Raw genomic sequence first — 25,183 nt, 5'->3', positions numbered from 1 at the left:
TATTGTGTTAATACCAAAATTAAATACGAAAACTCCATTAATTTAGACCGCCAGCTATATATTACAAAAGAAATAATGAGCACATGGTTTTGTTTTGCCTTGATGCCAATCTATCATACATTATTATCTTCATTTGCAGGTTCACAGAACCAGCCTGCCGGGATCAGCAGTCAGAATCGTATTCAGGCGATCAAGGAATGTCCTTGCCCTTTGCTCCTCTCCAGCAGGGACGGTGACACTGAATACGTTCAGCGCAGCGGGCAGAGGACCCTTCTCGGGCAGCGCGGCGGTGCGCTTGGGCGCGGAGGTGGTGTTTCCAGCCAGAATATCGATGATATCTTCTTCTTCAACAAACACATCATCCTCGTACGTCTCGAATTCCTCCATGGGAACAGCATTGATCTCCGGGATGTAGCTTCCACGCGTAAATTTGATGGGTGCCGTTCCAAGAACTTCGTCAAAGAGCTCGCTTGCCGAGGGCTGAGAAAGTGAGGATCGAGGTAAATCATCATTTGCGAGATCAGTCGCACGCGCGATAAAAGTAGAGAGTGGAATGGTCACGCCAATAGTCTCCTGGATGCGCTTTTGAGTGGACAGAACGGATTTGAGAGAGATCGATGCGGCGACGGAGATATCAGAGGGCAACTCGGGGAGAGATTCCTCAACAGCTGGCTTGGGAGGTGCAGGAGGAGCAGCAATTTTGATGTTACTAAGATCTAAATGCGCCATTTTTGCAAGTCGCGCCGCTTGTTCGGCCGGGTAGTCGGCCTTGATGGTACCTAGGTATGCGAGAACATCGCCCTTGAGAAGACGACCCTTGGGTCCTGTGGCAGGGATTTTTGAAACTTCGGAATCGGGAACACCCTTTTGATGGAGGAGCTGAGCGACTGAGGGGTACAGTGGGTAGGCGGAGCTCTGGGTTTGAGACGCGGTGTTGGCTTGAAAACCTGCGATTAGATCGTTAGCATGCGCTTGGAAGGAAAAACAGCTTGCAGATTATTATGTCTCATAAATGGGAAGTTTAGCATACGCTTCGCAATATAATTGACCTTGACTTGTCGTCGCGCAATCCCGAGAGGGACTTGTCTGAAGGAAAGGATTGAAGCCATTATGTTGATCTATCGGAATCAAGCTATAATTTCGAGTCAAAGGTCTCAACTAGCCCGATGTAGACTGGAATTCCAATAAATTAATAGTGGAATTCGAAGCCTTCGCAGCCGGTCGTCTAGATGCTGGACAAAAACATGAAGAGAGGACGTTCGGGGATTTTTGTTGAGGGCGAGGTTGAGGATGTTCCGCGAGGTCTTATCGGATCGTTTCGGTGAGCGTTAGCGGGTTGACGCTAAGATTTGGGATAGCTCGGCCGGACTGGGAATAATTTAACCATCGCAATTCAACCCTTCTTCGATCGAGCTCTAGTACGCACCGCAGCAGAACCATAGAGCCAATTAAACGCATGTAGCTTTATTTTGTTTTTTTTTCCTGTCGATAAATTGTGCTAGTGGGTATATCCCCCCAAAAGTCCCCAATCATTGCCCAGCGACCAATACCGAGCGTTGTGTTGATTTGACAGTCCTTGCTAATGCAAGCTTGTGTAGCTATTCCATCATGATCCTAAGGAACTTCGCTGTCCGGCTCAGCGTGCCGAAGTGTTCTACTTCCACCATTAATTCTTCGTCTCGCACATTTTCCTATCGAGCTCCTCACCTATTCCCAGCCAAGCCTCGACGTCCCATCCAACCGAAAGCGAAAGTACCTCCTCCAAAACCGTCACGAAATTCTTCAATCCCAACAGAGCTTAAATTCATGGGCAGATGGTCTAAAAGTCTTGAACAACTCACAGCCGAAGTTATTAAAAATGGCAAGGTTGTGCTTTTTGAAGCCCCATCGCAAAGGAGTTACATATGGAGCGCATATGGCATTTCGGCGGTGGCTTTTGCCTGGGTCGTTAATGTTTCGACTTTGAATTTTGGAAATGACAACCCTGCATGGCAGAAACCTCTATTCAACGGTGTATGCATTGCGGTTAGCATGATGGCTGCTGTCGTCATCGGAAGAACGTCAAGACTGATTAAGACGATCACCGCAGTCGGTTCAAAAGGCCAAGTTAATATTGAGATCAAAGTACGCTCAATGGTGCCGTTCCGAAAGCCATACACCATTACAAGCACACCTCGTCAAATCAACTTCGCGCGGCAGCTCCCAGTAGATCCTCGTCGCGTCACTTCAGATGGCCAACTACAACCCATCACAATGCAAGTCTCATTTTTCAAAAGCCCGTTGAAAGCTGTGAGCTACCTTTTTTTCAAAATATTTTTGTCTATCCGTCGAGTCTTCACCCAGGAAGACTTTGCCCTGGTTGAAATGCAGGGGAAAAGGGGAACATACCGAATAGATTCCAACGGATCCATCTCTAAACTTCTGTGGGCGCTCGGAAATACTCCAATGGAGACGCAAAAGTAGAGGCAGAAATGGGATCTTAAACCAAATCACTTTCTTTTCATGTAAATATAGTCGAAACTACCTGTATTATTATTCTGATACCACCATGTTCATGATCTCATATTGAGCTGTTTTGATGTACACAATCTGACCAAATAGTCGAGGGTAGGAGGACTTCATGTTAGCTTAGGTTGATTCAATTGAGCAGCAAACAGGAGCAAAGTGAATCTACTAAATCAAACCAAGGCAACTACATAAATCAAGCGGATTCTAATATAAATGACAGACTAACAGCAAAAATATTTAAGGTAAAGTAGAGATGCCTTACTACTGCGGCGTCCTTTTCACGTGACAGGCACGGCGGCGCGCGGTCTGGCAAGCGCGTCCGCCAGCGCGACAGGAGACCACAATTACCCCTCTCCATCAACAGCACTTCTGCTTAGATATCGCTGTCAAAAGCTGGCAGCAATTGCGATAGTGTTGCCAAGATGGGAAAGCTCGTCCGACTGGAGCTTTTCAGTATGTTTCCTTCTCGTACAATTGCGGTCCGAGTTGCACTAACAAAACGATTAGATTTCAAGTCCTACAAGGGCCACCATGTCTTGCTTTTCGGTGATGCCTACTTTACGTCCATCATTGGACCCAATGGATCGGGGAAATCGAATTCGTGAGCTCACCATTCCACTCAGATCAGCGCCACTATTTTCTAACTCTTGCAGAATGGACGCCATTTCTTTCGTGCTTGGTATCAAGTCGTCGCATCTTCGCTCAACCAACCTAAAAGATCTCGTGTATCGTGGTCGTGTCCTCAGAACATCCAAAATCAATGGCGACGGGTCTGCTACGAATGAAGTCCAAGAAAATGGCGATGACGACGAGGAGGATGGACAGGACGTAGAAAATTCTCAAGGCGATCGCGGTGACCCGCGCTCAGCATGGGTCATGGCTGTATACGAAGACGATGCCGGTGAAGAGCAACATTGGAAACGGTCGATCACAAGCTCTGGTGTCAGTGAATACCGCATCAATAACAAGTCGGTCACCGCTCAGCAGTACAACGAAGCGTTGGAGACAGAAAACATTCTGATCAAAGCACGTAATTTTCTTGTCTTCCAGGGAGATGTCGAAGCAATTGCTTCTCAGTCGCCCAAAGACCTCACGCGGTTGATTGAACAAATCTCGGGCAGTTTAGAATACAAGGCCGAGTATGAACGTCTCAAAGCGGAACAGGAAGAGGCTGGAGAGCAGCAAACTCATCAACTAAATCGTCGCCGAGCAATCAACTCCGAAATTAAACAATACCAGGAACAAAAGAGAGAGGCAGAAAACTATGCTCGGAAGGCTGAGGAACGTGATCAAGCTATAATCACTCACATCCTTTGGAAGCTTTTCCACTTCCAACGTCTAATCGACGAGTCTAGCGCGGAAATCCAGAAACACCAAGATGAACTCAAAGAGTACCGCCGAGGTGTTGAGAAATACGAAAGGAACCTTGAGGAGGCTAAAAAGGAGCATGCCAAAGTCGGTAGAGATGTGTCCAATGCGGAGCGAAATATTACCAAGAAGGAGAAGGATATTGAGGATGCCACAAACTCGCTGGTTCCTATTGAGGAAAAGATCGAGATTACCACCGGCAAAGTACAGCGGTACACTTCGAGGATTTCGGATATCACTAAAGAGCGCGATTCTCAAGCCGCAAATGCGAAGCGTCTCGAAAAAGACTTGAAAGTTGTGGAAAAAGCGCAAGCTCAATGGGAAGCGGAATGGGAGAAAACAATGAGTAGAGCAGGTGGCCAACTCAGCGAAGCAGACCTCCAGGAATATAATAAACTCAAAGAAGAGGTCAACAAACGCACTTCAGCTGAACAGCTGAAGCTGGACAACCTTCGACGACAAAGAAAAACCGACGCGGAAACGGTCAACAGTTTGAACAGCAAATTTGAGAATGCTCAGTGGCTGCTTCAAAGCTTAGAAGCAGAAACCAAGACCCTTAAGGAACGCAAGTCTGATATCAATGACACTGTCAAGACTACATCTCAAGATATTGACCGCAAGAAGAAGGAGCTGAATGCGGTAGCATCTGAACGACTTCGTGCTTCCCAAATGCGTACGGAGCTGGAAGAAAAGCTTCAAGTGGTTTTGAAGAAGCTTCTTGAAGCCGATGACGGCAGGAAGCAAAGCGAAAAGGAAATCAGAATGAAGGAAATGATTTCTACGCTAAAACGCATCTTTCCTGGTGTCAAGGGCCGCGTCAGTGATCTATGTAAACCAAAGCAAAAGAAGTACGCCGAAGCTGTCAGCACCGTTCTTGGTCGTCATTTCGATGCGGTTGTTGTCGACAACGAAAAGACCGCCAAAGAATGTATCCAACATCTCCGCGATCAACGAGCTGGCCAAGCAACTTTCATCCCACTGGAAACTATTCAGGTGAAAGCTTTTAACTCGAACCTGAAAGGCATGCATCGGGGAATGCGTCTTGCTATTGAAACAGTCGATTATGAAAATTCTGTTTCACGAGCTATTAGCTACGCTTGTGGCAATGCTATCGTCTGCGATGATCTTGATACCGCCAAGTATTTGTGCTATGAAAAAGGAGTCGACGCCAAGGCAGTTACCCTCGATGGTACAGTGATACACAAGGGCGGTCTCATGACTGGTGGTCGTGGACCAGGACACCAAAGCTCAAAGCGATGGGATGATTCTGAACTCGAGAGTCTTCATAAACTAAAAGACAAGTTACTAGGTGACCTTGCTGCCTTACCCAAGGGACATCGCCGAGGAACGGACGAAGAGACTTTGCAAGGTGAACTTGTTGGTCTTGAACAACGCCTCACTTATGCTAGAGAAGAATTGAAAGCTCTAGACCGTAATTTGGAAAGCAAAGGCAGCGAGCTTCAGTTCGCCAAAAAGCAATTAGCAGAGGTCCAGCCCAAGCTTCGCGAGAAACAAAAGGCGCTTACCCATCTAGACAGCGCTATCAAGAAGTCAGAAGAGTCAGTGGGTAGTGTCGAAGATGAAATCTACGGCGATTTCTGTAGCCGTCATAGATATGAAAGTATCCGGGATTACGAGGCTCAACAAGGATCATTGCAAGCTGAGGCTGCTCGCAAGAAGGTGGAGTTTACCACGCAAAAGAGCAGAATTGAGAATCAATTAAGCTTCGAGAAACAACGTCTGCAGGCAACAGATGATCGTATCGAAACGTTGAAGGCTCAGTTCAAGCGTGATGAAGCCCTTATTCAAGGACTGAAGGCTGAACAAGACAGTATTCGCAATCGCCTAGATGAGCTTGGAGCCGAGCTAGAGATTCTAAGAGAGCGCCTTGATGAACAAACAGATCTATATGCCGAATCTCAAGAAAAACTGGCCGTCCAAAGACGAGAGCTCCAGAAACGAAACAAGAACGTAGAGGACACTCTCCGGACGGTCAGCACTTTGGAAGGAGAGATTCAGCGCAACTCCTCTAATCGATACGGTCTTCTCCGTCGGTGCAAACTTGAGGGCATCGATGTTCCGCTATCAGATGACTCGGCGGCTTTGGACAATTTGCCCATTGATGACCTCGTGCAAAATGCCGACCCCGATGCTATGGACATTGATGAGGATACTAATGTGACTGGATTGGAGACGCCTGCAGTGCAAGATTACGGCATTGAAGTTGATTTTGATTCTCTAGGAGAGACCTTGAAAGAGGTAGGCGTAATTTTTTCTACAACACGATTGAATACTAACCTTTACGCAGTCCTCCGAGGAGAAACTTGAAGAGGAACTGCAAGAACGTATTCGCTCCCTCAATAGTGAACTCGACAAAATGGCACCTAACACTCGAGCCTTGGAGCGACTTGAAAGCGTCGAGAACAAGCTTCGCAGTACGGAGAAAGACTTTGAGGATGCACGAAAACGGGCTAAGAAGGCCAAGGACGATTTCGAGACGGTCATGAGGAAGCGGTCGGAATTGTTCAACAAGGCATTCTCACACATCTCCGAGCAAATTGGCCCTATTTACCGGGAACTCACCAGAAGCGCCAATTACCCTCTTGGTGGTCAAGCGTGAGTCATTTCTAGAGCTGCTTAACTTGAGTATATGTCCCCTAACTTCTGCAAAGATATCTTGACATTGAAGATTCCGATGAACCATATCTGGACGGCATCAAATATCACGCAATGCCTCCGCTCAAGCGTTTCCGTGATATGGAACACTTGTCTGGTGGAGAGAAGACAATGGCCGCCCTGGCCTTACTCTTTGCGGTCCACTCTTATCAGCCATCTCCCTTTTTCGTACTCGATGAGGTCGATGCTGCCTTGGATAATACCAATGTTGCCCGTATTGCAAACTATATTCGAGACCATGCCGCGCCTGGCATGCAGTTCATCGTTATCAGTTTGAAGACTGGTTTATTCCAGTTAAGTGAGGCACTTGTCGGTATTTACCGCGACCAAACAGAGAATAGCAGTAATTCTCTGACCCTAGATGTAAGCATCCCTTGTTCTGTGGAGTGTTTTGATTTTGCACTAACCTCAACTACAGCTGCGCAAATACCAATAAACATGCCATACTATACATTTATTCAACAACTTTCGTGTTTCTATTAGGGATCGGGATGTCATCTAGCGCTTCTCTTCAAATGTTAGGCAAGCCTGCAGCGGGGTTCCCTTTTCGTTAACTTCAATAATGTATTTCTGCTTGCGAAGTCGTTATAGCTGGTGCTTATTCTCTAGGGCTTTGCTTGTTTGTTTCCCCCTTGCTATAATGCTTACTATAATGATACACTGTTTCCATTCCCCTTCGTCCGATAGTCTCGTCCGATTTTCGTGTCAGTTGTAGTAGATTGCGTGGCTGGCCCAAAACCGGGCGTATTGATATAGAGACCTACCACCATCCACAAACTAGAGTCTATATCAAGCACACGTCCTTTTTCTCCCATATTATTCCTTTATTATGCTTAACTCATTTCAGACATAGTTATCAAATTAAAGCCCGCCAACTATCACCCGACGGAACGACACTAATCCTTCCCCGTGTTTAGTGTAAAAACTCAGGTCGCCTAGGAGGCATCATTGACAGCATCAGAAGGATTCTGCAAGGGAGTAAAAGCCGACTGTGTAACACGACACCCGCTACAATTGATATGTAGGCACCTAGTTTTTAGGCGAGAAATGCAGATAAAAAAACCATGAACATTGAAACCTTAACCCTCTAATTCATACAGATGTACATTCATAGTGGGATTTGTTCTTCTAGAGGCCAATTTTCTTTTTTTTTTTTTTTCGCCTCTTCCATAGTCCTATACTGAGATCAATATATGCAATGCAGGCCAAGATTATATCAAAGATCTATCTAATCAGAGCATCAATGGTGTCGATATTCACCTCATTTCTACACGTAAATAACCGCATATCGTCAATATATTGCAAGAAAGGGTTAGTCAGGGACTGAATCTGCAAGTAGTCTTGCATCCGCCGCAAGATAAACCGTTAGGCCCAGCCGTTCTTCCTAGTTTTGAGAGAGATCAGATTCTGATATCGAATTTTTTTCAATTATTCTAGAATACGAGGAAACATTAGTTCCACTGGGGAGTAAAGCTAGATTATAGTGTTGGAAATGTAACAACCCTATTAGGCATGGTCCTGCAGGCGCTTTTCCAGCCTTTTTTGTATTATTATGTGATTTGACATAATAATACATTCTAAGCGAGAGCTCTCTAGATGTCGGTTAGGCATGTTTGAAAGCATTTGATAATGCTATAATTTGCACGGAATCGTGTGCCGATCTTGACCAATGCCAACTTTTGTACTGAATTCTACATCAATTGATGTAGTGCAATGCAAGCCTACATATTCTGCTGTGGTAATAATCCTGATACCTCCAGTTCTCTTTTCACTTCCCTGTTGCTGCGGAAGGATCTAAAAATCGCTCCCAAAAAATATAGCTTATGCATCTTCTACATGCAGTTCTCAGACAGGGCGCAGCCACATTCTGGTGATTAAATGGAGAGAGAAATGTTAACCGAATGATTTCGTCACTTTCGAGATTCGATATAAACTACATTGATTACTGGTGCTGGGTGAAGATTTTAGGCAAGTAGAAGGTCGAGCCGAAGGAGTTTCCGATGGTAACCAATTCCGAGGCGAGGAATATATTTAGCACCATAGCGATTATGGTTATCGTTTACTCCGTAGTCTACAGTTGATAATAATGACAGCTGGTCTGGGTGAGGCTGGAGAGGAGGTAGAGAGGGGGAGAGGACCAATGTGACGTGTCACATAACGGGATGCATGCAGGTTAGTAATCTATAAACATAAACAAGTATATCGGTTAAACTTGTGATTGGATGTCTTGACAAAAAAGGAAAAGGAAAAGATACACTAATGCGTCGTTTACGTATCCTTTCGGAAACTATTGGGGACCTAGTACTCTTCTGTTCTTTTGCAGCCATTATCTTTGGCGTTAACCTTTAATCTATCAGTGCTGCGAGATCATCGTCAAGCATTTCCATAACACTAATGGAATATTCAAGTCATAAATTTCTCCATTCTCCATTCTCACTACACAACATTGTTACCCTAGCGCAGATGCTAGATAAAGGGAGAAGTTAAAGCCGGCACTATAATTAGAGTGAAAAAAGGAGACGAAGAAAGAATAAAAAGCAGTTAGCCAAGGCGCCTTGGACCCTCAATCTAGCAAGTATAGTAACCGATGGATGTTAGACTTCGTGAATATCACTAAGATGTCTCGGCGCACCAATGAGCGACGGATTTCGTACAAGGAAAATGCCTTCAGAGCTGCATTAGCCAGTGAACGGGCCGCACTTAGCTTGACGAACAGACCTCTTCTTCTCGGTAGAATATGATCATCTTTTCATCCCTCGCAGCTTGGTCTGACTTACTCAATGGTGTGTAAATCTCTCTCTGTGCGTCATCACTGTCTCTACGCCCTTGAAGAGTCGCCACGACTGCCTTCTTAGCGTGTGAAGTGGCTGCAGGGAGATTACTTCTGGAGCTGTATGCGTGGCTTCACTCAAAGGAAGCGGGGTGGTCTGAGTGCTAAGGTAGAAAAGAAATTGATGTAGTTATCACCAACGCATCAAAACACGGTGATGTCGTTTTTACTAAGATAAAGAAACAATTGAATTGGATGAAGCAGGGTGAGGTGACGTAGGATAGGGTATGATGCTATGCTGGAGAGTGAAAGATTAGCTTCCAAAACGCCTCCCAGGTATCAAAACCCTTGCCCAGACGTCAAAATTCCCGAATTGGAAGCCGTCCATATTGCTTTGGAACACGTGTCGGCTAAATCGTTCCTCTAGTGACGTCCCTGGCACTGGTGGTCGCGTCATGCAGGGTATCAAATGACTGAATTGAGGGTCTTGATATTGACCATCTATAGGTGGTTGCGTAGAAAAGCGGCAGAGAAATCCGAAGCAAAGGAATGGCACACCTAGCAAACGCATATTGCATACAAGAGGCATATTCCGGTTTCTGCAATTGGGAACTGGCAATGTAGGCTCCACCAGATATGCCAGTGCTAGATGATGATCCTAGGTTGTATTATAGCACTCACAACCGCATGTAGTCTTCTAGCAAATGCTGTCTCTTCGTGTCACTAAATGTCCGATATAGATCAAAAGTTTAGTCAACCATGTAGACAGCCCAATGTTAATCGTTTTATTATCAGTTCCCCGAAGCATGCCCAAGAACTTTGGAGCTCAACCCATCAAGCTACCAGTACCGTGACAAATGCATTTTCCCATGCTACAATACCTCGTTGGGTTTAGCAGCTGCCCAACTATAGTGACAAGGATATGCGTTCTTAATAAACGCCACACTGTGTACTGGCCATCTTGATCAGCATGCCGAGAATAGCCATAAACAGGGCAGTGATCAGATCGCTTGAAGGGCAATCATTGGATGCAAGCCATCTAGCCTATGTTCATGGTTGCTGTAAGTATGCAGCAGAGTAACGATTCTTCACCGCTTCATAGAGACGGGTAATTTTCCTATTAGAGGATATCGGGAAGCCAAAGGCTCGTTATTGATGGACTATGACTTCCACCAGCATTTACTATGGATTTCGTTCCAATCATTCAGTCCACAAAGGGCGAGGCATAGACAACAGATGTCTCTACTGAATAATCTGCTAGTAAGGCCGTGATCGGCTGCGAGTCAGCATATGCAAAAAATAAAAAAAAAAAACCGAAAAAAAAACCGAAAAAAAAACCAAATAAACCAGGATAATATCTTCCCAATATAGTTACCCCGCCCACCTTGCATGAGTAGCGAGCCGATATACTGGTTACCGCATAGGCTTGTAAACATTCGCTCCGTCGAAGGGGTTGTGGGTCCATTTATCTCCTAGGACTTTGAGAGTTTTCGGAGTTGAAGTCTATCTTTCGCATCCGTATTTTGAATAGCGAATCTCTATAAATTCTAGAATGTTAGAGTGGGAGCACTTCTCTAATGATATCCAGATTGGGCTCGTCATTGTTCCCTGGACCATTTTTTCGGCGTACAAACGGCGATGCTCAGCTGCATCTAAGCGTGGACCTGTGAACGCAGAGATGGAACCGGTGGCGTATTGCTCAGCCGAGTTTCAGACGTCTTTCAATCGCGTCGCAGGGTTCAAACGCTACCGAAGAGGAGCACCCCATCCTATTGTTAGCTAGGATTGCGAGGCACTTTTCATGATGTGGAAGCATTAATCGGCGGCGCCGGCGTCCCACAGGAGTATCAGGAGTGTATTGATCGTCAACATCAGGGTGTTTTGGTGGCCCCCGGAGGCTCCCGCCAGTGGAAAACTACGGAACAGGCCCCACTGGGCCGCTGCTCCGGGCGGTGTCTAAGGCTAGCTCCCGCAGACCAGTCGAACTGTTTCACTGTCAAGTACCATGTACATAATCATGTCTCCTATACCCTAGTGTCTATGTCCTTGTCCACCTGCCCAAAAGGAGTAGCCTGTCGTTTGCTGGGTCTGAATGCGGATAGTGCAACGAAAACTGATGGACCGGCCGCTGAGACCACACACTCTTCTCCGCAGCCCACATTACGTATGCTCCATCCTCGGTCATGGCTTTTAAAGTTAGCATGGAGACTCATGGCCACACCTCCTTGCTGAAATGACAGGGTTCCTTCTGCATATATGTGAAGCTTGGACGGGGTCGTTTGGCGCTTCCCCGATGTGCTCAGACGCCGGTCTAACCTTTCAAGCACTAGGATGTGTTAGCAACATATCTTCATCTTTAGCCCGAGAGAAGAAAAGGGTTCATCCGCCTGCATCTTGGGGCGTCGATCAAAAGAAAATATAAGTCATCGCTCATGGATTGTTCTAGCTCGATAGACTGTTTGTGTACTACCTGTTTCTGTTAATTGAATTAAGGAAAGCATTTAATCAGTCTCTCCCCCAAGGACCGTTGACCAAAGTGACAATACTCCTACACAGCTAACCCGGAACTTACTAGCATTACTCATTGGTGGTAATATTAACCGGCGATTAATATGGTCGAAGCCGAAGAGTCTCTCTCCTTGGACCAAGACCAAGACCACACTATGTTACAATATAATAGCACCGTGGTATCACCCCATGAATCCGTGGTTTGTACCGCCTGTCTTATTGAGTGTGAGCCACCAGCTAAGAGGTATTCCTATCAGCGTCTCTCCACGATATCACCGTCTGCTAGGGCCCAATACCCGCATTTTGCGATGATATATAGCAATCATGATGGACAAATTGCTTTTGAAAGCTCTCCGTCAATTTCAGAATCAGGAAGGATGTTATTTACACCCGACCTTACAGAGAGGTTTGCTCAGTTAGTCTCGCTAAGGTCTTCCTCAATACCAATTCTACCAGGTCAGTATCCTCAATTGCTACGTATTGGGATGTTGCTCACAAAATATTAAGCTTCAAACGTGCCTCTGAATCCTGAGCGAAATCAACGTATTCCCGTGTATCCTAATGCTGCGGAGCGGACACAACGCAGGATGGCCTGGAACCCTATGAGTGGGGACTCAACACCATTAATACAGTGCAATTGGCAGCTCGGCCAGAACCGACGTCAAAGGAGGCCTGGCAGGAGGCGAGATACCGGGCTGTCCTATTCATCGGCTGTCACTGACATGGGTTGTGATGGCTTGGCGTTGCCGCCGTCAGGTTGTGTTATTCGGGTTGATGATGTACGGCGCTTGAAGAAGTATTATGAAAAGGCATTTGAGGCGTTTCAGCAGCTCAACTGTAGGGTCATCGCCAAAGCCTTTATAAAGCTGGTTGAGCCCCGAAAACAAGTGAACTATCCGTACAATGGCAGAAGAAGCCCGTCTGGTAACGGATCCGAAAGGCGAGCAGACCCCGAATTGACTAAGCCACCATGGTGGCCAGAGGGGGTCAAGCACAAGGAGCCCGATCATCTTCTGAAAGGAGGTATGAAAGTCCTTATCCTTCGCCGTTGCTCTGTTTCAATCGGCTGCTAATTTCATGTGCATAGAAAGGATCACACTTCTGGTTCACATCCTTCGAAAACTCGGCGACAGCCACGACATAACGGCAGACAAACTGCGTGACGCTGGGCAAGACGTGCGTCGGTCGATCAGCCCCCCGGAGCGTCTACACATCCTGGACGAGGTATACAGTGTCCGACACATGGAGGAAAGGTATCTGCGGGGCGAAATATGTAAGTTATCACCGTGTCCCGGGACCATCTTGCATTTCAGAAAGCTGACAATTGGGTGTCTCTGCAGCCGGCGATGTTCTGATTCCCATTGCCCAAGTGCACTTGACTGGATCTGAATTGGACGAGACGGAGGCGGCAGGGACAGCAGACTCACAGGGTCAAGTTGAGGAGGCATCGTGGGGGACGGGGTCGTTCACGTCGAGCGGTGGCAACGGGCAGGAGACAACGGGCCGTGGCAGCAGGAGCGATACCAGAACGCCTGACAGTCAGGCTTCCTACGGCTCTCACCCATCGCAGTCGCTCAGCCTGACGCTCCCCAACTCTCCCTGCAACTCATCGACGCCCGCCAGCTCCTTTGACAGCTCCTTGGCCTACAGCCCCCGCGAGTACACCAGCAGGGCCACATCGAGCATGATGTCGCAGGAGCCCTCCAACCCTACCATGGGGATTACCCGCCGGCCACAAAGATCCTGCGTGTCCAACTACCTCACGCAGCCAATACTCGCACCAGGCTCCGGCCCAGCCACGACTAATGTGCTTTGGGGCTCACCTCTTCACGCCTCGGCACCTCCCTTCCATCTTCCCTACTAGGAAGCGCCATTTGAGATGATGATGATATCCCGTTGGGGATCTGATGTTGATTGCTGTTTTGTTGCTTATAGAACTTGTCAGTTCTTATATGTTGTTTCGGGTTTTTAATAGCTATTTTTTAATATCCAGTGAGAATTGGATGCCACATAGTAATATTAAATGTATTTATTTGTCTCTTCTTTAGGTGAATGTGGAATTAACACAGCGTCTAATTAATTCGGATACCTTCTCTCGATTAACAACTAGATTCTAAAAAGACCTCTCTTGAGGGTATGTTTTCATTTTGTACGATCGTATTCACGCCTCTAGCCAAGGACACTGAATATCCCTACTCGGTGAACGGATGCATGATCACCTGCAGACCCCATGTTTGCTGCTCGGCTGCTCGCGAAATTGCATCACCGTACTGGTCGAGGGTATAGCTGACAACCTGAGCGCCGCTGCTGTGCCCGAGTTTCAACAGTCCTCGCTCGGCCAGTTTGATAAGACCCCTCACGTCTTCTGCGTCATACATATACCGTGCTCTGATATTGATGTTCTTGGCAAGCATCATCCCGTACGACAGAGAAATTTCACCTTGGGGAAATCCCATCAGCACTCCCTGACCATAAGTCTTTGTTACTGCGAGGCAGGCCTTTAGGTGGAGTGGGCTTGCCATTGAGCTGGGCGTAAAGTCCATGAAAGCATCAATGGTGCCAAATTGAGACAATGTTTTAGTGTCTTCTGCGAAATCGCCCGTTAACTGAACTGGGTAGACCCGAGGGATCTTTTCTTTCAGGTCTTGCAATGCTTTGGCATTGCGACCAACAGCAATAACACGAGCACCCATAGCCGACGCGACCTGAACGGCTGCACCACCGTGGTTGCCTGTGGCAGGCGTGATAATGATTGTCTGTCCGGCTTTAAGATCAATGGATCGTAGTCCACCATAGGCCACACTATGCTTGGATAAATAGGGAAGGTCACTGATTCCGTATTCTAGGCCACCCTGTTCTACCTTGCTCAACAATACTTTTTCATCCAACGGATAGCAGTTTTCTAGCGGCGCATAAGCGTATTCAGTCCAATAGCCGTCCCCCACAGACCCGGTTGATGGCTCAGCTTCTTAGCAGCGGGTGTTGGTCCTTCAAATACACCGCGCAGAATCTGCGCATTGGGATCATCTCGACCGCGAACAAAGCAATCTAAAAGCACCAGCTGGCCAACTTGAAGACTTGTTGCATCCTTTCCCAATGCTGCGACTCTTCCTACAGCACCGCTACCGGGAATGAAGGGTGGCTGTTGACTGAAGTACGGGTTGCGTTTGCTCAAGAGCAGTCGATGCTTTTCTGACGGGTCGACAAGAGTCGAAAGGACCTTTACGATGGCAGTTCCTGGTTCGGCTGCCGGGATTGGACGGGTATCAAGTGCAAGGGGTTGTCCGTATTCGTGGCAGACAACGGCACGATAGGTGGATGGTAAGGTGGCCATGTTGATTCAGGTTTGAGATAGGCAAATAGAGATAGCTATACACGATTTTGAGTAATTTGTGATTGAGGATGTCAGCCATCAGGGGGGACAGGCAAAGGCTTTTTATATCCTATCTGAACATACCGACATATGTTCTGTTGTCTGTTAGCGTTATTATTTTCGCCATCTTTAACACCGAAGATGGCATGAATCGATAAGAATCGTAGGGAATTCATTGCTATTTATTGCTATTGGCCCGCCATGTAAACGGTTGGATGGCACTGATTGGCCCACCCGCACGTAAGAGCTCGAAATAAACGAAAGCAGGTTAGCGCCCCCCATGGCAGACCAATAGAAAACTATGCCTGGAGCCCCAGTGCGTGCTTAAAACTTAAAGCTGAGCACCTGCCTCGATAAACGACATTGGGTTAGTGTTGCGCATCGAAGCGATCCAACCTGATCCCTCCCCATCAATCATAGTCGTACCGTGCTGCGCGGTGTTCATCCTTATGTCCGGGCAATGTGTAAGTTCATCTCGTCATCTTTTGCTTTCCTCGCAATCCTGCTGCGGGTAAGATCGGAAGTCGGCCAGTAACTAATGTGAAAACAGCAAGGTCCAAAAATGACTCGTACGCAATTTTCTTCCAAGCATGATTCCGCACGGAAACGCAGGTGGCATCGAAAGTCACGTGCTGGCTGTAGGAATTGCAGACTTCGCAGAGTGAAGGTGCATACGGCTGTTAACTTTATATAATATAATTTTCAGAACTAACCATCATCTGAGCCCTAGTGCGACGAGACCCAGCCAGCTTGCCAAAATTGTGTTCGTCTGCTGGTGATATGTAACTATGATTCGACTTCAGCTACTCAACCTACTCTCTTAGGCGAGGATGTTTTGGATTTCTCGATGTCTGAAACGAACCTGGCCAATGATGCGGTTGTTACAGTACTCAATAGGATGGTAGATCCCCAGTACCCACAGACATTGGACTCGAGATGTTTTCGCACATTAGATAAATGGGACGTTGATAGGCTTACGAGGTGGCACACACGAACCGTTTTCACCTTGGGAACCCAAGGCATATCACTCTGCTATCAGCGGCTAGTGAGTAAAGAGGCATTGCAGGTGTGTCGATGAATTAGCCCGACAGAAATGCCATGCTGACAAGTGCTCAGTATCCCTATTTACTTCATGCTATCTTAGCAATGACTGCCATGCATGATCGATATTTGCAGGCATCAGATGGTCGCAACACAGATAGCATTACGAAAGCACAGTATTACCATCATAGCTGTGCTGCAGAGCTATTCAATAAGAGATTATCTGTATTAAGTGGAAGACCAGTGGATCGCAATGCTATATGGACAACGGGATCTATACTGAGCAACATGTCCGCTTTCATCATGACGACAGATGACCCCGAAGAGTCGTGGCCACTCTCACCGACTTCTGACTCAACCCTTAACTGGTTAGAGTTGTGTCAGGGCCTTCACACGCTATATACCCTTGCCCTGCCCCTCGACCGCGGCAATTTGTTCTTTGAGCTCTTACGAGACCCAGAGCATAGTGTCTTGAAAAATAAATGGGAGCAAGATGACCGGGAAGGGATTGATGGGATTCCATTCTCATTGATAGCCCTCTATGAGCTCAACCCCTGTTCAAATGCTAGAAACAATCCTTATCATGCCGCGGTGCGTTCGTTCCTTCAGATATGGGAAATGGAACGCACTCCACACACTGCATTCCGCTTCCTTTCGTTTATATCCCTGTTGCGCCCGGAAATGAAAAGCCTGCTGGTGCAGAAAGACTCCCGGGCCTTACTCTTACTCGCATATTGGTACACGAAGATGTTCCAGGTGCACTGGTGGCTTCATAAGCGGGCTGTCCTCCAGTGCACTGCTATATGCATTTATCTGCAGAGGCATCATTCTTCAGACGCCCTTCTTATGGATATGCTTCAATACCCGCTGTCAAAACTGGCAGGGCTTCAAAAGGGGGCACAAACGATACTCTAGTTGCATATAAACCAAAAAGAGCATTGATGCCTCAGGCTCCCGCAATCAAGCTTAAATCGATAGCAATGGCGATCGCTGGCTAGGGCTTGGCGCCTGAATTTGTGCGAGAAGCTCTTTCCCTTCCCCTTCCCCTTCCTTTTTTAAAAATGAAATAGAAATGAAAAATAAAATAGAAAGCAAAATCATAAGCATCCCACCATTACAGGCGCCAGGCGCAAGCAACAGGCAGCACCGTCAAAAAGTGAAGGCAAGATCAGAGGATCGCTGCCTCAGGCCTCCTCACCATATCACGCGGCTAAACGGGGAGCTGCCGCGCCAGCCAACCATCGCCGCAGCTTCACGCACGAGAAACAGCTCGCCATCCCTTGAGGCTTGGGCCACTCTCGACACGTTCGCCATCAACCTCTCCCCGCTCGCGGCTTATCGACCCTAACCATGCGACCTGGATAGCGAACTCGGTTGGCTCGGCATCCACAGTTCCTCACAAGACATTTCGAACCGGAAAAGTACAAGTAAGTCAGTCGGCGCTCTCTTATCTCCAGCTCCTCTCTCCCGCTTCTGCTTCTGCCTCTGCCTCTGCCTCTGCCTCGTTGCAGTGTCGTGTTGCTTCCGCTCTTCCAGAAGCTGCGACTGCTGCTGGCTGTTGCCCTCATTCAGCCTGTATTGAGAGAAAACAACGCGCGGAGAATTCCCGCGACTCCATCACGAGACCATGCTAACTCTTAGTCGCCTCACTAGTCGCTCCTCCTTCGTCCATAAACATAGCAGTCGAACATTACTTGAATTCCAGGAGAAAGAATACGACATGGGTTACGACGATACACTTGCGCGGAGCAAGTCTGCGCCGACGTCATCTGAAGCTACAACAGCACCAGTGTCTCCGGACCTGCTAGCTGTCGACTCGGAAGGACTCGCAGAGCCTACAGATGGCTCTAGCTCGCCCACATCAACGCCGGGGAAACTATCGAGAAGCCCGTCCTTCTCGAATAGTAGCTCCTACCAGGAAGACTGGGAGACGTTCCCACCACTCGACAAACTGACCTTGTTTGATATGTTCGACTCCTTTTCTCTCTCCCAGAAGATTGAAAAATGGCAGCAGACAATCAACATACAACGGGAGCGGGTGCGGAAGCAGCGCCAGAAGCTGAAATCTGTTTCTGATCTCGCCAAGGATCGCGTCGTGGGCCAGTTGAAGAAAAGAATCCCTACGGCTGATGAGCAGCTCGAAAAATACCGACGTCGAATGCGTGATTCTGTGGACAGACTGAATAAACAATGGAACAAGACCCTGACAGTGACTCTTCAAGAAAAGATATCGTTCATTGCTGGTGTGATGAATATTTTCGTCAGCGGTTACATTATCGGAGCTCATCCGGAATACTTTTATTGGTGGTACACGGCTCAACTTGTCTATTTCATGCCTATTCGCCTCTACACATACCATAAGCGCAACTATCACTACTTCTTGGCAGACCTGTGCTATTTCGTGAATCTCTTGTCGATGTTGAGTATTTGGATCTTCCCACAATCGAAGCGGCTTTTGATCGGAACATTTTGTCTGTCTTATGGGAATAATGCCGTCGCTATTGCCATGTGGCGCAATTCGTTGGTCTTCCATAGCCATGACAAGGTAGTCAGGTAAGCATTCTAGCCTTCAGACAAGGATAGGTAAAAGTTAACATGAAATATAGTGTGTTTATCCATATCATGCCTCCCGTCGCCTTCCACTGTATTGCACATATGACTCCGGTTCAGATGCTCAAAGATAGATTCCCAGCTGTCTATGATGTGAAGTACAGCGAAAAAGGCGCACCCGAGCATTTCACACTTCTGGCGATGATGTTTTGGGCCTCTCTCTCATACGCTGTCTGGCAGCTATCTTATTATCGATTCATAACGGTTCGCCGTAGAGAAAAGATTGCCGCTGGTCGATTAACTAGCTTCACCTGGCTCCGTAGATCGTACGCCAAGACCTTTATTGGCAAATTTGTCTTGAGCCTTCCTGATGTTCTTCAGGAGCCTGCATTTATGGTGATCCAGTATCTCTACGCACTGTTGACTATGGTTCCCTGCCCATTGTGGTTTTGGTACCGATGGCCCAGTGCTGCCTTCATAACAGTCATGTTCATGTGGAGCATTCACAATGGTGCAACTTATTACATCGACGTTTTCGGAAACCGATTCCAGAAGGAACTAGAAGAATTGAAACGAGACGTTGCTAAATGGCAATCTTCTCCTGACTTCACAACCAGTCCAGCTCTCACTCCTGGCCTTAGTGAGCAAGGTTCGCGCGCACTTGGCGATTTGATGACTACAACAGCAGACGAAACTGACAAAGCGAGCCTTGAACGCATTCCTACTCTTGACGCGCTGTCTAACTCTTCTGGTGCCGAACCCCACGTCCCTGATGTGGCTTCTGAATTGCGGGACCGAACAACCTAGATCGAATTATATTGTGCGTTTGCATAGCCATACCGGATGTTTCCTTTCTCCCTTAGCCTTTATGACGATGTATGTGATCTGTTTATTGTTTGCTTGCTTGCTAGTATGAACTTATTTCCGATCACGCGTATGTTTGCGAAGTTTGGTTCCTGGAATCGACTTGCAGGCTGTGAAGGAAATGGGTAGGCTCAAATGATACCCTGAAGTTTGTTGTCGAGATTGTTTTTGTTGTTCACGTATGAGCGAAGGACTCCCGCGACTATATCCATCATTGGTGATTTTTATTTATTAGTTCTATACATACGCCACTGAATTTTGATCCGATGTACTACCAGAATGACACATCAACTGATATTAATTGGTTCGTATTCGAAAATAGACATCTAAGCGTATCTTATTGATGCACGATGGTTCAACAAGGCTGTTTACAGGCTGACCCGGAAAATCATTGTTCCCTTTACGAGTTATGTAAGCACAAAACAGCAACTCCGATTGATTCGGAGATATTCTGCAAACGGTCCGAGTTAGAAAACTCACGTAAAACCATCTTGCGTGGCCGGTTGAAGCTTCCTCATCCATCGTCAATTGTCGTGTTTTCTCTCCCATCGCTACGATTCCACTACTCCCAACTTGTAGGAAGCTTTTCCGTTGTTATTTGTCTTTGCTCGTCACCGAGCTCGGTCCGCCTAAGGAAATTATCCGCTTTCCGGAACTTCCATTATGAGGACGGCCAGGCTGCCCAACTCAGTATCGGCCGGTCGTGTGTACCGCGCGAGTAAGTTTTCTTGGAATCAATGCTCTTATGTGTACTAATCAATATGTCAAGCTGCCCCGCAACTTTCCAGTATCGCGATCGCCCGGTCCATCGCACATCTGCAACGTAGCAGTCGAGTCTTTCCCACACACCAAACCGCACTGGCAATTCTCATCCCCCGTTATCGCACATACTCTACAGGACCTTCGACATCCACATCTTCCGGAGGAAACTCATCTTTCCCGCCCCCGGGTTTCAATGCCGAACAAGCAAAAAAGCCTCTTCAGTCGTCGGAGACCCGGAAACAATCGGACCAAGTCACCAGTAAGGATGGGAACGCTGATGCTGCTTCTTCTTTGAGTAAAGATGGAGGGAAAGCACCTAGTCTGGCTGAGAATGTCGCTGCAGGCGGCCAAAAAACTGCCACTGAGACTGAGAAGCGAGCTTTGGAGAAAAAGGGAGAGACCAAAAAGATGACCATCGGACAGAGAATCAAGCACGAGGTTCAGCATTATTGGGACGGCACGAAGCTTCTTGCTACGGAGGTCAAAATTAGTGTGAAGCTGGCCATGAAGATGGCAGCCGGCTATGAGCTGAGTCGCCGAGAGCATAGACAGGTATGCAAATGTCTGACTTGGACATTGAAATTGATACTAACGGGTTTGCTATAGTTGCAAAGAACTGTTAAAGATCTTGGTCGCTTGGTACCTTTCTCCGTTTTCGTCATTGTCCCCTTTGCCGAGTTGCTACTCCCCATTGCTCTACGACTCTTCCCCAATATGCTTCCCAGTACATACGAGGGCCAGAAATCGCGGGACGCAAAAGCTGAAAGCCTTCGAGGCACTCGTAAGGAAGTTTCGGCATTCTTGAAGGACACTCTGAGGGAGACTGGTCTTCCCTTGAGTGCAGCCAACGCGAAGAAGGAAGAGTTCACTGAATTTTTCAGAAAGGTTCGTTCGACTGGCGAAACGCCTTCAGATGCAGATGTTATCAAAGTCTGCAAAATATTCAAAGATGATTTGACATTGGATAACTTGTCGCGTCCACAATTGGTTGGTATGTGCAAATATATGAATTTGAACACTTTCGGTACGGATGCCATGCTTAGGTACACCATTCGCCATCGAATGCGACAAATCAAGCGCGACGATAGAGCTATATATTATGAAGGCGTGGATTCGCTTTCTGTTCCAGAATTGCAGATGGCGTGCGCTTCTCGGGGTCTTCGCACGCACGGCATGTCTCCAGCACGTCTCCGTGATGATCTCTCTATGTGGCTTGACTTGCGTCTTACCCAGGGTGTTCCATCAACGCTATTAGTTCTAAGCAACGCTTATCAATATACCCAGCAAAACACCGATCCGGAGTTGTCCTCCCAGATTGACGCTCTTCGTTCGGTATTGTCCAGCATTCCTGAAGAGCTGTTCCACGAGATCGAACTAGAAGTCCACAATGCCGAAGGCGCTGCTACCAACAGACAACGACTAGAAGTCGTGAAGGAACAGCAAGAGCTGATTGAGGAAGAAAACGAGCAAAACACCGAGAATGAAGGCCAGGGAGTGTCAGCACCCAAAGACATTGAGAATATCGACGACAAAGAAGATACTCAGAAGGCCGATGCATCCGATAAGACTACGCAGCAAATTTCGGAAGCAAATGAAGCCGCAGCCGACGAAGTATCAGCAGAACAACAGACCCAGCGGGAGGAGAAACTCGTTTCTGAGAAGAACCCTGACAAGAAGGAGTAAGCAGCAAATTAACACAGAAGCTGTGGTTTCCAAAACATCTCCTTTCATTTGGCCGTTTCTCTCCTCACCACACAAAATTTATATAGACCATATGTCTGGCCACGTCGATCGCCAGCATGTGTGATGTAGGTTTTTTTATTTACTTTGCTTACTATTATCCTTTTGTTTTATTTTGGAAGGCTGGGTTATGGAGCATGATCATATAGAGTAAGAAATTCATGTATCAGTGTTTTGGGAGGTATTTGCGGTAACGTGGTTGTTTTGTCGAGGAAACATACTCTCTTTAACCGCCTTTTCTGATGTAACATACTACTTCATTCGTATCAGAAAAATCCAATATGTACAGCGAACTACACATTAAAAATGTAGTCAAAAAAGTAGTAATGCCGACATTTCAATATCAGAGGGATCTGTCAGGATCAGCCGTCTTGGATCGAAGGCAACCTCGGCAACTCTAAGGCGGGCCGCTGTGGTTCACTGCCGGCGGATTATATCCATTCATCACCCCGCAACGCGTTTAGGAACACTTTGGTAGAGGACGGAGAAAATGGCATGGTAAGTGGTATAAGGGGCTGTGTATCTATCTGTGTAAATATTTCAGATCTTGGGGACGAACCAAGACCAGCCGAGAAAACCACGCGAAACGGACGGCATGAGCCGGCCATGCTCTAAACTGTTCGCCAGCCACAGCAAGTTTACCTCTATATTACGCCTATCTGGTTATTCCAGATCACCACGACTATCGTCGACTTTATCTAGTGCTAGGACAATGCCTCAATTATCACCGGCTTCAGCGGTATGTGTGCTGTTTCATCTGATTGATAATTACCAGTGCTTCAGTGTGCTACAGCGATCAGAATAAACGATAATGAATAGCTTGCTAATTGGGAACTGGGAATATTTTTCCCTTTCTTATATTTCTAGGAGGCAATCGCACGATTACGGGCCTACGTGCCACCTCCAACCAGTTATGATTCTCTTCCATTAAGCCGGAGAGCGGCAGTGTTGCTCCTATTGTATGCAGACCAGAATGGGGATTTGAAAGTGGTTTTAACTATACGGGCAACAACACTGAGTTCATGTGAGCACCGTTTTTTCTAAATGACTATTACCTTTTTTCCTGCTATCTGAATGGCAAAATTCTTTGACTCATTCTTATTCAGGCTAATGACAACAATTCTCTAGTTGCTGGTCATGCGGCTTTCCCAGGAGGTATTATTTTCCCACAAAGGTACTAGAACTTTAGGAACTTACGTATCTCATAGGAAAATCAGACTCACTAGAGGAGACTGCCTTTGAAACAGCCCGACGAGAGGCTGCCGAGGAGATCGGGCTACCAAATATCGGACAGCCAATATTTGCCCCATTCCGGGTTGAACATATATGCGAACTACCCGCAAATCTGGCCAAGAACGAGCTTGTTGTCCGGCCCTGTGTGGCTTTGTTGCATTCGTATGATGAGAAAACAAGCAAAAATGCCGACCCAGAGACCACCTTGATCCCGCAGCTAGATGCGAAGGAGGTGTCAGCCGTGTTTACCGCGCCGTTTCGTGATTTCCTAAGAACCAGTAGTGAGCTGAGCCAAGGTGACGATTGGTACCGTGGAGCCTGGACGTCATGGCACGAGTCTGACTGGCGAAGTAAGCCAGCCACATTTCTCTTCTCGTCCTTCTCTCGGGCCTTGTTACTAATATGTACCGCCAGTGCATCAATTCTACGTTCCAGTTTCCAAGAGGAATGTTACTAAACCCAAAAACACGCGTCGTCGAACTCAAAATGCGGCTATCAGTAAGTTGGAAGAACGGCAGAAATCAGGCGACCTCACCCGCTACAAGGTTTTTGGCATGACGGCTCGCATCTTGGTAGACGCGGCTAGAGTTGCGTACAACGAAGAACCAGAATTTGAACATAATAGCCATTTTGGCGATGAGGATATGATTGAGAAACTTCGGCGAATCGGCAGGTTAGACGCTATCAAAAAACCAGGTGACGAGCTTACTCGCGAGACCATGCAGAAGGCAGCGAAACTAAGTTAAAAAGTTAACTACTAAGACTTGATGTCTATTATCGCGCTCAGTAATACGGAACCAGAAGCGCAGGTATATTGGGAGGCAGGGTGTCCCTGGTATCACAGTTGGAAAGCGTCTCTCTATACGAATACATCGATTGGTATGCCTCTGTCTGTATAACCGTTTCATTTTTTAGAAATTGGCATTTAAACTCTCTGTGGCCGCGCCCCCTTGGTGATCTATCATGCTCTAGACCTCTTACCCAAATATGTTGCGAATAACGGCCATTTTGCGTCCGGGTCTTGGGCTAATTTTCAATGCCGAAATTGCCGGTCATCATATGCGGCTAGCCGTGAACTTTTCATACATAGATGTTTCAGCGCTGTGGTACGTCGTTGGTCGGTAGCTAGTATGTCTTAAGATGTTAGGAGGTGTTCTGTCAGTGTTTTTATAAACGATTAGTTTTGTCATGATAGCCGATAGTAGCTATTAGTATCAATTAGTTGATTTATAGCGACTAATTGATTCTTTTAGAACTACATATTACACACAACATTTGACAGAGAGCTTATAGTCAACTATATCTCCTCAGTATTACATTATTAATTTGTTCCTCGAGCGTCATTAACGGCCATATAGTTAATCGATCTCATGAAATCCTACCACTTAAAAGCTCAACCTAAGAATCCCATTGTAGAGACAGCATATTCTGGGTGTACGGCGTCGAAAGACCTGACGATGAACTTGCGCATGAGACCTAGCAGAATGCGGCGTATGCCAATTGAAACACACGTTATTACGGGTTTATTATAACCATATATCGAGTGATTGAGTTAATATCTTCATGTTTCGTTGCCAGAAGTCGGGTGCATGCATATCTTGACGGAAGGGGGTGTGCGAGAGGAAAAACATGGCTAACATTCCTGAGCATGTTTCAACCGGGTTCTTCTAGTCCTTGCTTGCCAGCGTGGGTGGGCGTCTGGAAGGAAAGGAAATAGTAGGCGTACATGGCATGTTTCTGCCGTCTAATGTGCGTGTCATATGGATTGGACATCCCTTGCATGCAGGTAA

The 25,183-nt window shown here is 47.0% G+C and overlaps 9 protein-coding genes across 9 annotated transcripts; 7 read left to right on the top strand and 2 right to left on the bottom strand.

Moving 5' to 3' along the window:
- Position 1: 1 nt before the first annotated feature.
- BGW36DRAFT_216880 (putative pyruvate dehydrogenase complex component Pdx1) lies at positions 2-1,328 on the bottom strand. The gene is made up of 2 exons (XM_046209976.1): positions 1,031-1,328; positions 2-938 (listed from the first exon to the last, which is right to left on the bottom strand). The coding sequence occupies exons 1-2, from the start codon at positions 1,107-1,109 to the stop codon at positions 142-144; spliced, it is 876 nt and encodes a 291-aa protein (XP_046069801.1). The 5' UTR covers positions 1,110-1,328; the 3' UTR covers positions 2-141.
- A 64-nt stretch (positions 1,329-1,392) lies between these two features.
- On the top strand, positions 1,393-2,706 carry BGW36DRAFT_346099 (uncharacterized protein). Its single transcript, XM_046213215.1, has 2 exons — positions 1,393-1,505; positions 1,599-2,706. Exon 2 carries the CDS (start codon positions 1,609-1,611, stop codon positions 2,461-2,463), a length of 855 nt encoding a protein of 284 aa, XP_046069800.1. The 5' UTR covers positions 1,393-1,505; positions 1,599-1,608; the 3' UTR covers positions 2,464-2,706.
- Positions 2,707-2,930: 224 nt separating this feature from the next.
- Positions 2,931-6,988, top strand: BGW36DRAFT_430154 (putative cohesin complex subunit; the record flags this gene model as incomplete). The annotated part of the gene is made up of 6 exons (XM_046220801.1): positions 2,931-2,961; positions 3,016-3,109; positions 3,162-6,135; positions 6,185-6,492; positions 6,549-6,915; positions 6,971-6,988. The coding sequence occupies 6 exons, from the start codon at positions 2,931-2,933 to the stop codon at positions 6,986-6,988; spliced, it is 3,792 nt and encodes a 1,263-aa protein (XP_046069799.1).
- Positions 6,989-12,138: 5,150 nt separating this feature from the next.
- Positions 12,139-13,694, top strand: BGW36DRAFT_300225 (uncharacterized protein; the record flags this gene model as incomplete). Its single annotated transcript, XM_046211606.1, has 4 exons — positions 12,139-12,286; positions 12,338-12,853; positions 12,918-13,103; positions 13,171-13,694. 4 exons carry the CDS (start codon positions 12,139-12,141, stop codon positions 13,692-13,694), a joined length of 1,374 nt encoding a protein of 457 aa, XP_046069798.1.
- Positions 13,695-13,843: 149 nt separating this feature from the next.
- Positions 13,844-15,392, bottom strand: BGW36DRAFT_384430 (uncharacterized protein). The gene is made up of 3 exons (XM_046216786.1): positions 15,288-15,392; positions 14,780-15,199; positions 13,844-14,732 (listed from the first exon to the last, which is right to left on the bottom strand). The coding sequence occupies exons 2-3, from the start codon at positions 15,162-15,164 to the stop codon at positions 14,023-14,025; spliced, it is 1,095 nt and encodes a 364-aa protein (XP_046069797.1). The 5' UTR covers positions 15,165-15,199; positions 15,288-15,392; the 3' UTR covers positions 13,844-14,022.
- A 158-nt stretch (positions 15,393-15,550) lies between these two features.
- Positions 15,551-17,359, top strand: BGW36DRAFT_216808 (uncharacterized protein). The gene is made up of 4 exons (XM_046209974.1): positions 15,551-15,667; positions 15,754-15,870; positions 15,934-16,269; positions 16,320-17,359. The coding sequence occupies exons 1-4, from the start codon at positions 15,653-15,655 to the stop codon at positions 17,157-17,159; spliced, it is 1,308 nt and encodes a 435-aa protein (XP_046069796.1). The 5' UTR covers positions 15,551-15,652; the 3' UTR covers positions 17,160-17,359.
- A 605-nt stretch (positions 17,360-17,964) lies between these two features.
- Positions 17,965-19,601, top strand: BGW36DRAFT_361946 (uncharacterized protein; the record flags this gene model as incomplete). The annotated part of the gene is made up of 2 exons (XM_046214322.1): positions 17,965-18,797; positions 18,851-19,601. 2 exons carry the CDS (start codon positions 17,965-17,967, stop codon positions 19,599-19,601), a joined length of 1,584 nt encoding a protein of 527 aa, XP_046069795.1.
- A 526-nt stretch (positions 19,602-20,127) lies between these two features.
- Positions 20,128-22,451, top strand: BGW36DRAFT_346088 (MRS7 family protein). The gene is made up of 3 exons (XM_046213214.1): positions 20,128-20,376; positions 20,428-20,972; positions 21,027-22,451. The coding sequence occupies exons 1-3, from the start codon at positions 20,322-20,324 to the stop codon at positions 22,101-22,103; spliced, it is 1,677 nt and encodes a 558-aa protein (XP_046069794.1). The 5' UTR covers positions 20,128-20,321; the 3' UTR covers positions 22,104-22,451.
- Positions 22,452-22,872: 421 nt separating this feature from the next.
- BGW36DRAFT_430148 (NUDIX domain-containing protein) lies at positions 22,873-24,139 on the top strand (the record flags this gene model as incomplete). The annotated part of the gene is made up of 5 exons (XM_046220800.1): positions 22,873-22,899; positions 23,028-23,184; positions 23,289-23,315; positions 23,369-23,743; positions 23,808-24,139. The coding sequence occupies 5 exons, from the start codon at positions 22,873-22,875 to the stop codon at positions 24,137-24,139; spliced, it is 918 nt and encodes a 305-aa protein (XP_046069793.1).
- Between the last annotated feature and the right edge of the window lie 1,044 nt (positions 24,140-25,183).

The sequence above is a fragment of the Talaromyces proteolyticus genome, assembly GCF_021365285.1.
Source record: "Talaromyces proteolyticus strain PMI_201 chromosome Unknown BGW36scaffold_9, whole genome shotgun sequence".
Lineage (NCBI taxonomy): Eukaryota > Fungi > Ascomycota > Eurotiomycetes > Eurotiales > Trichocomaceae > Talaromyces > Talaromyces proteolyticus.
Note: the sequence above shows the minus strand (reverse complement) of the source record. Positions and strands in the feature narration are given on the sequence as shown.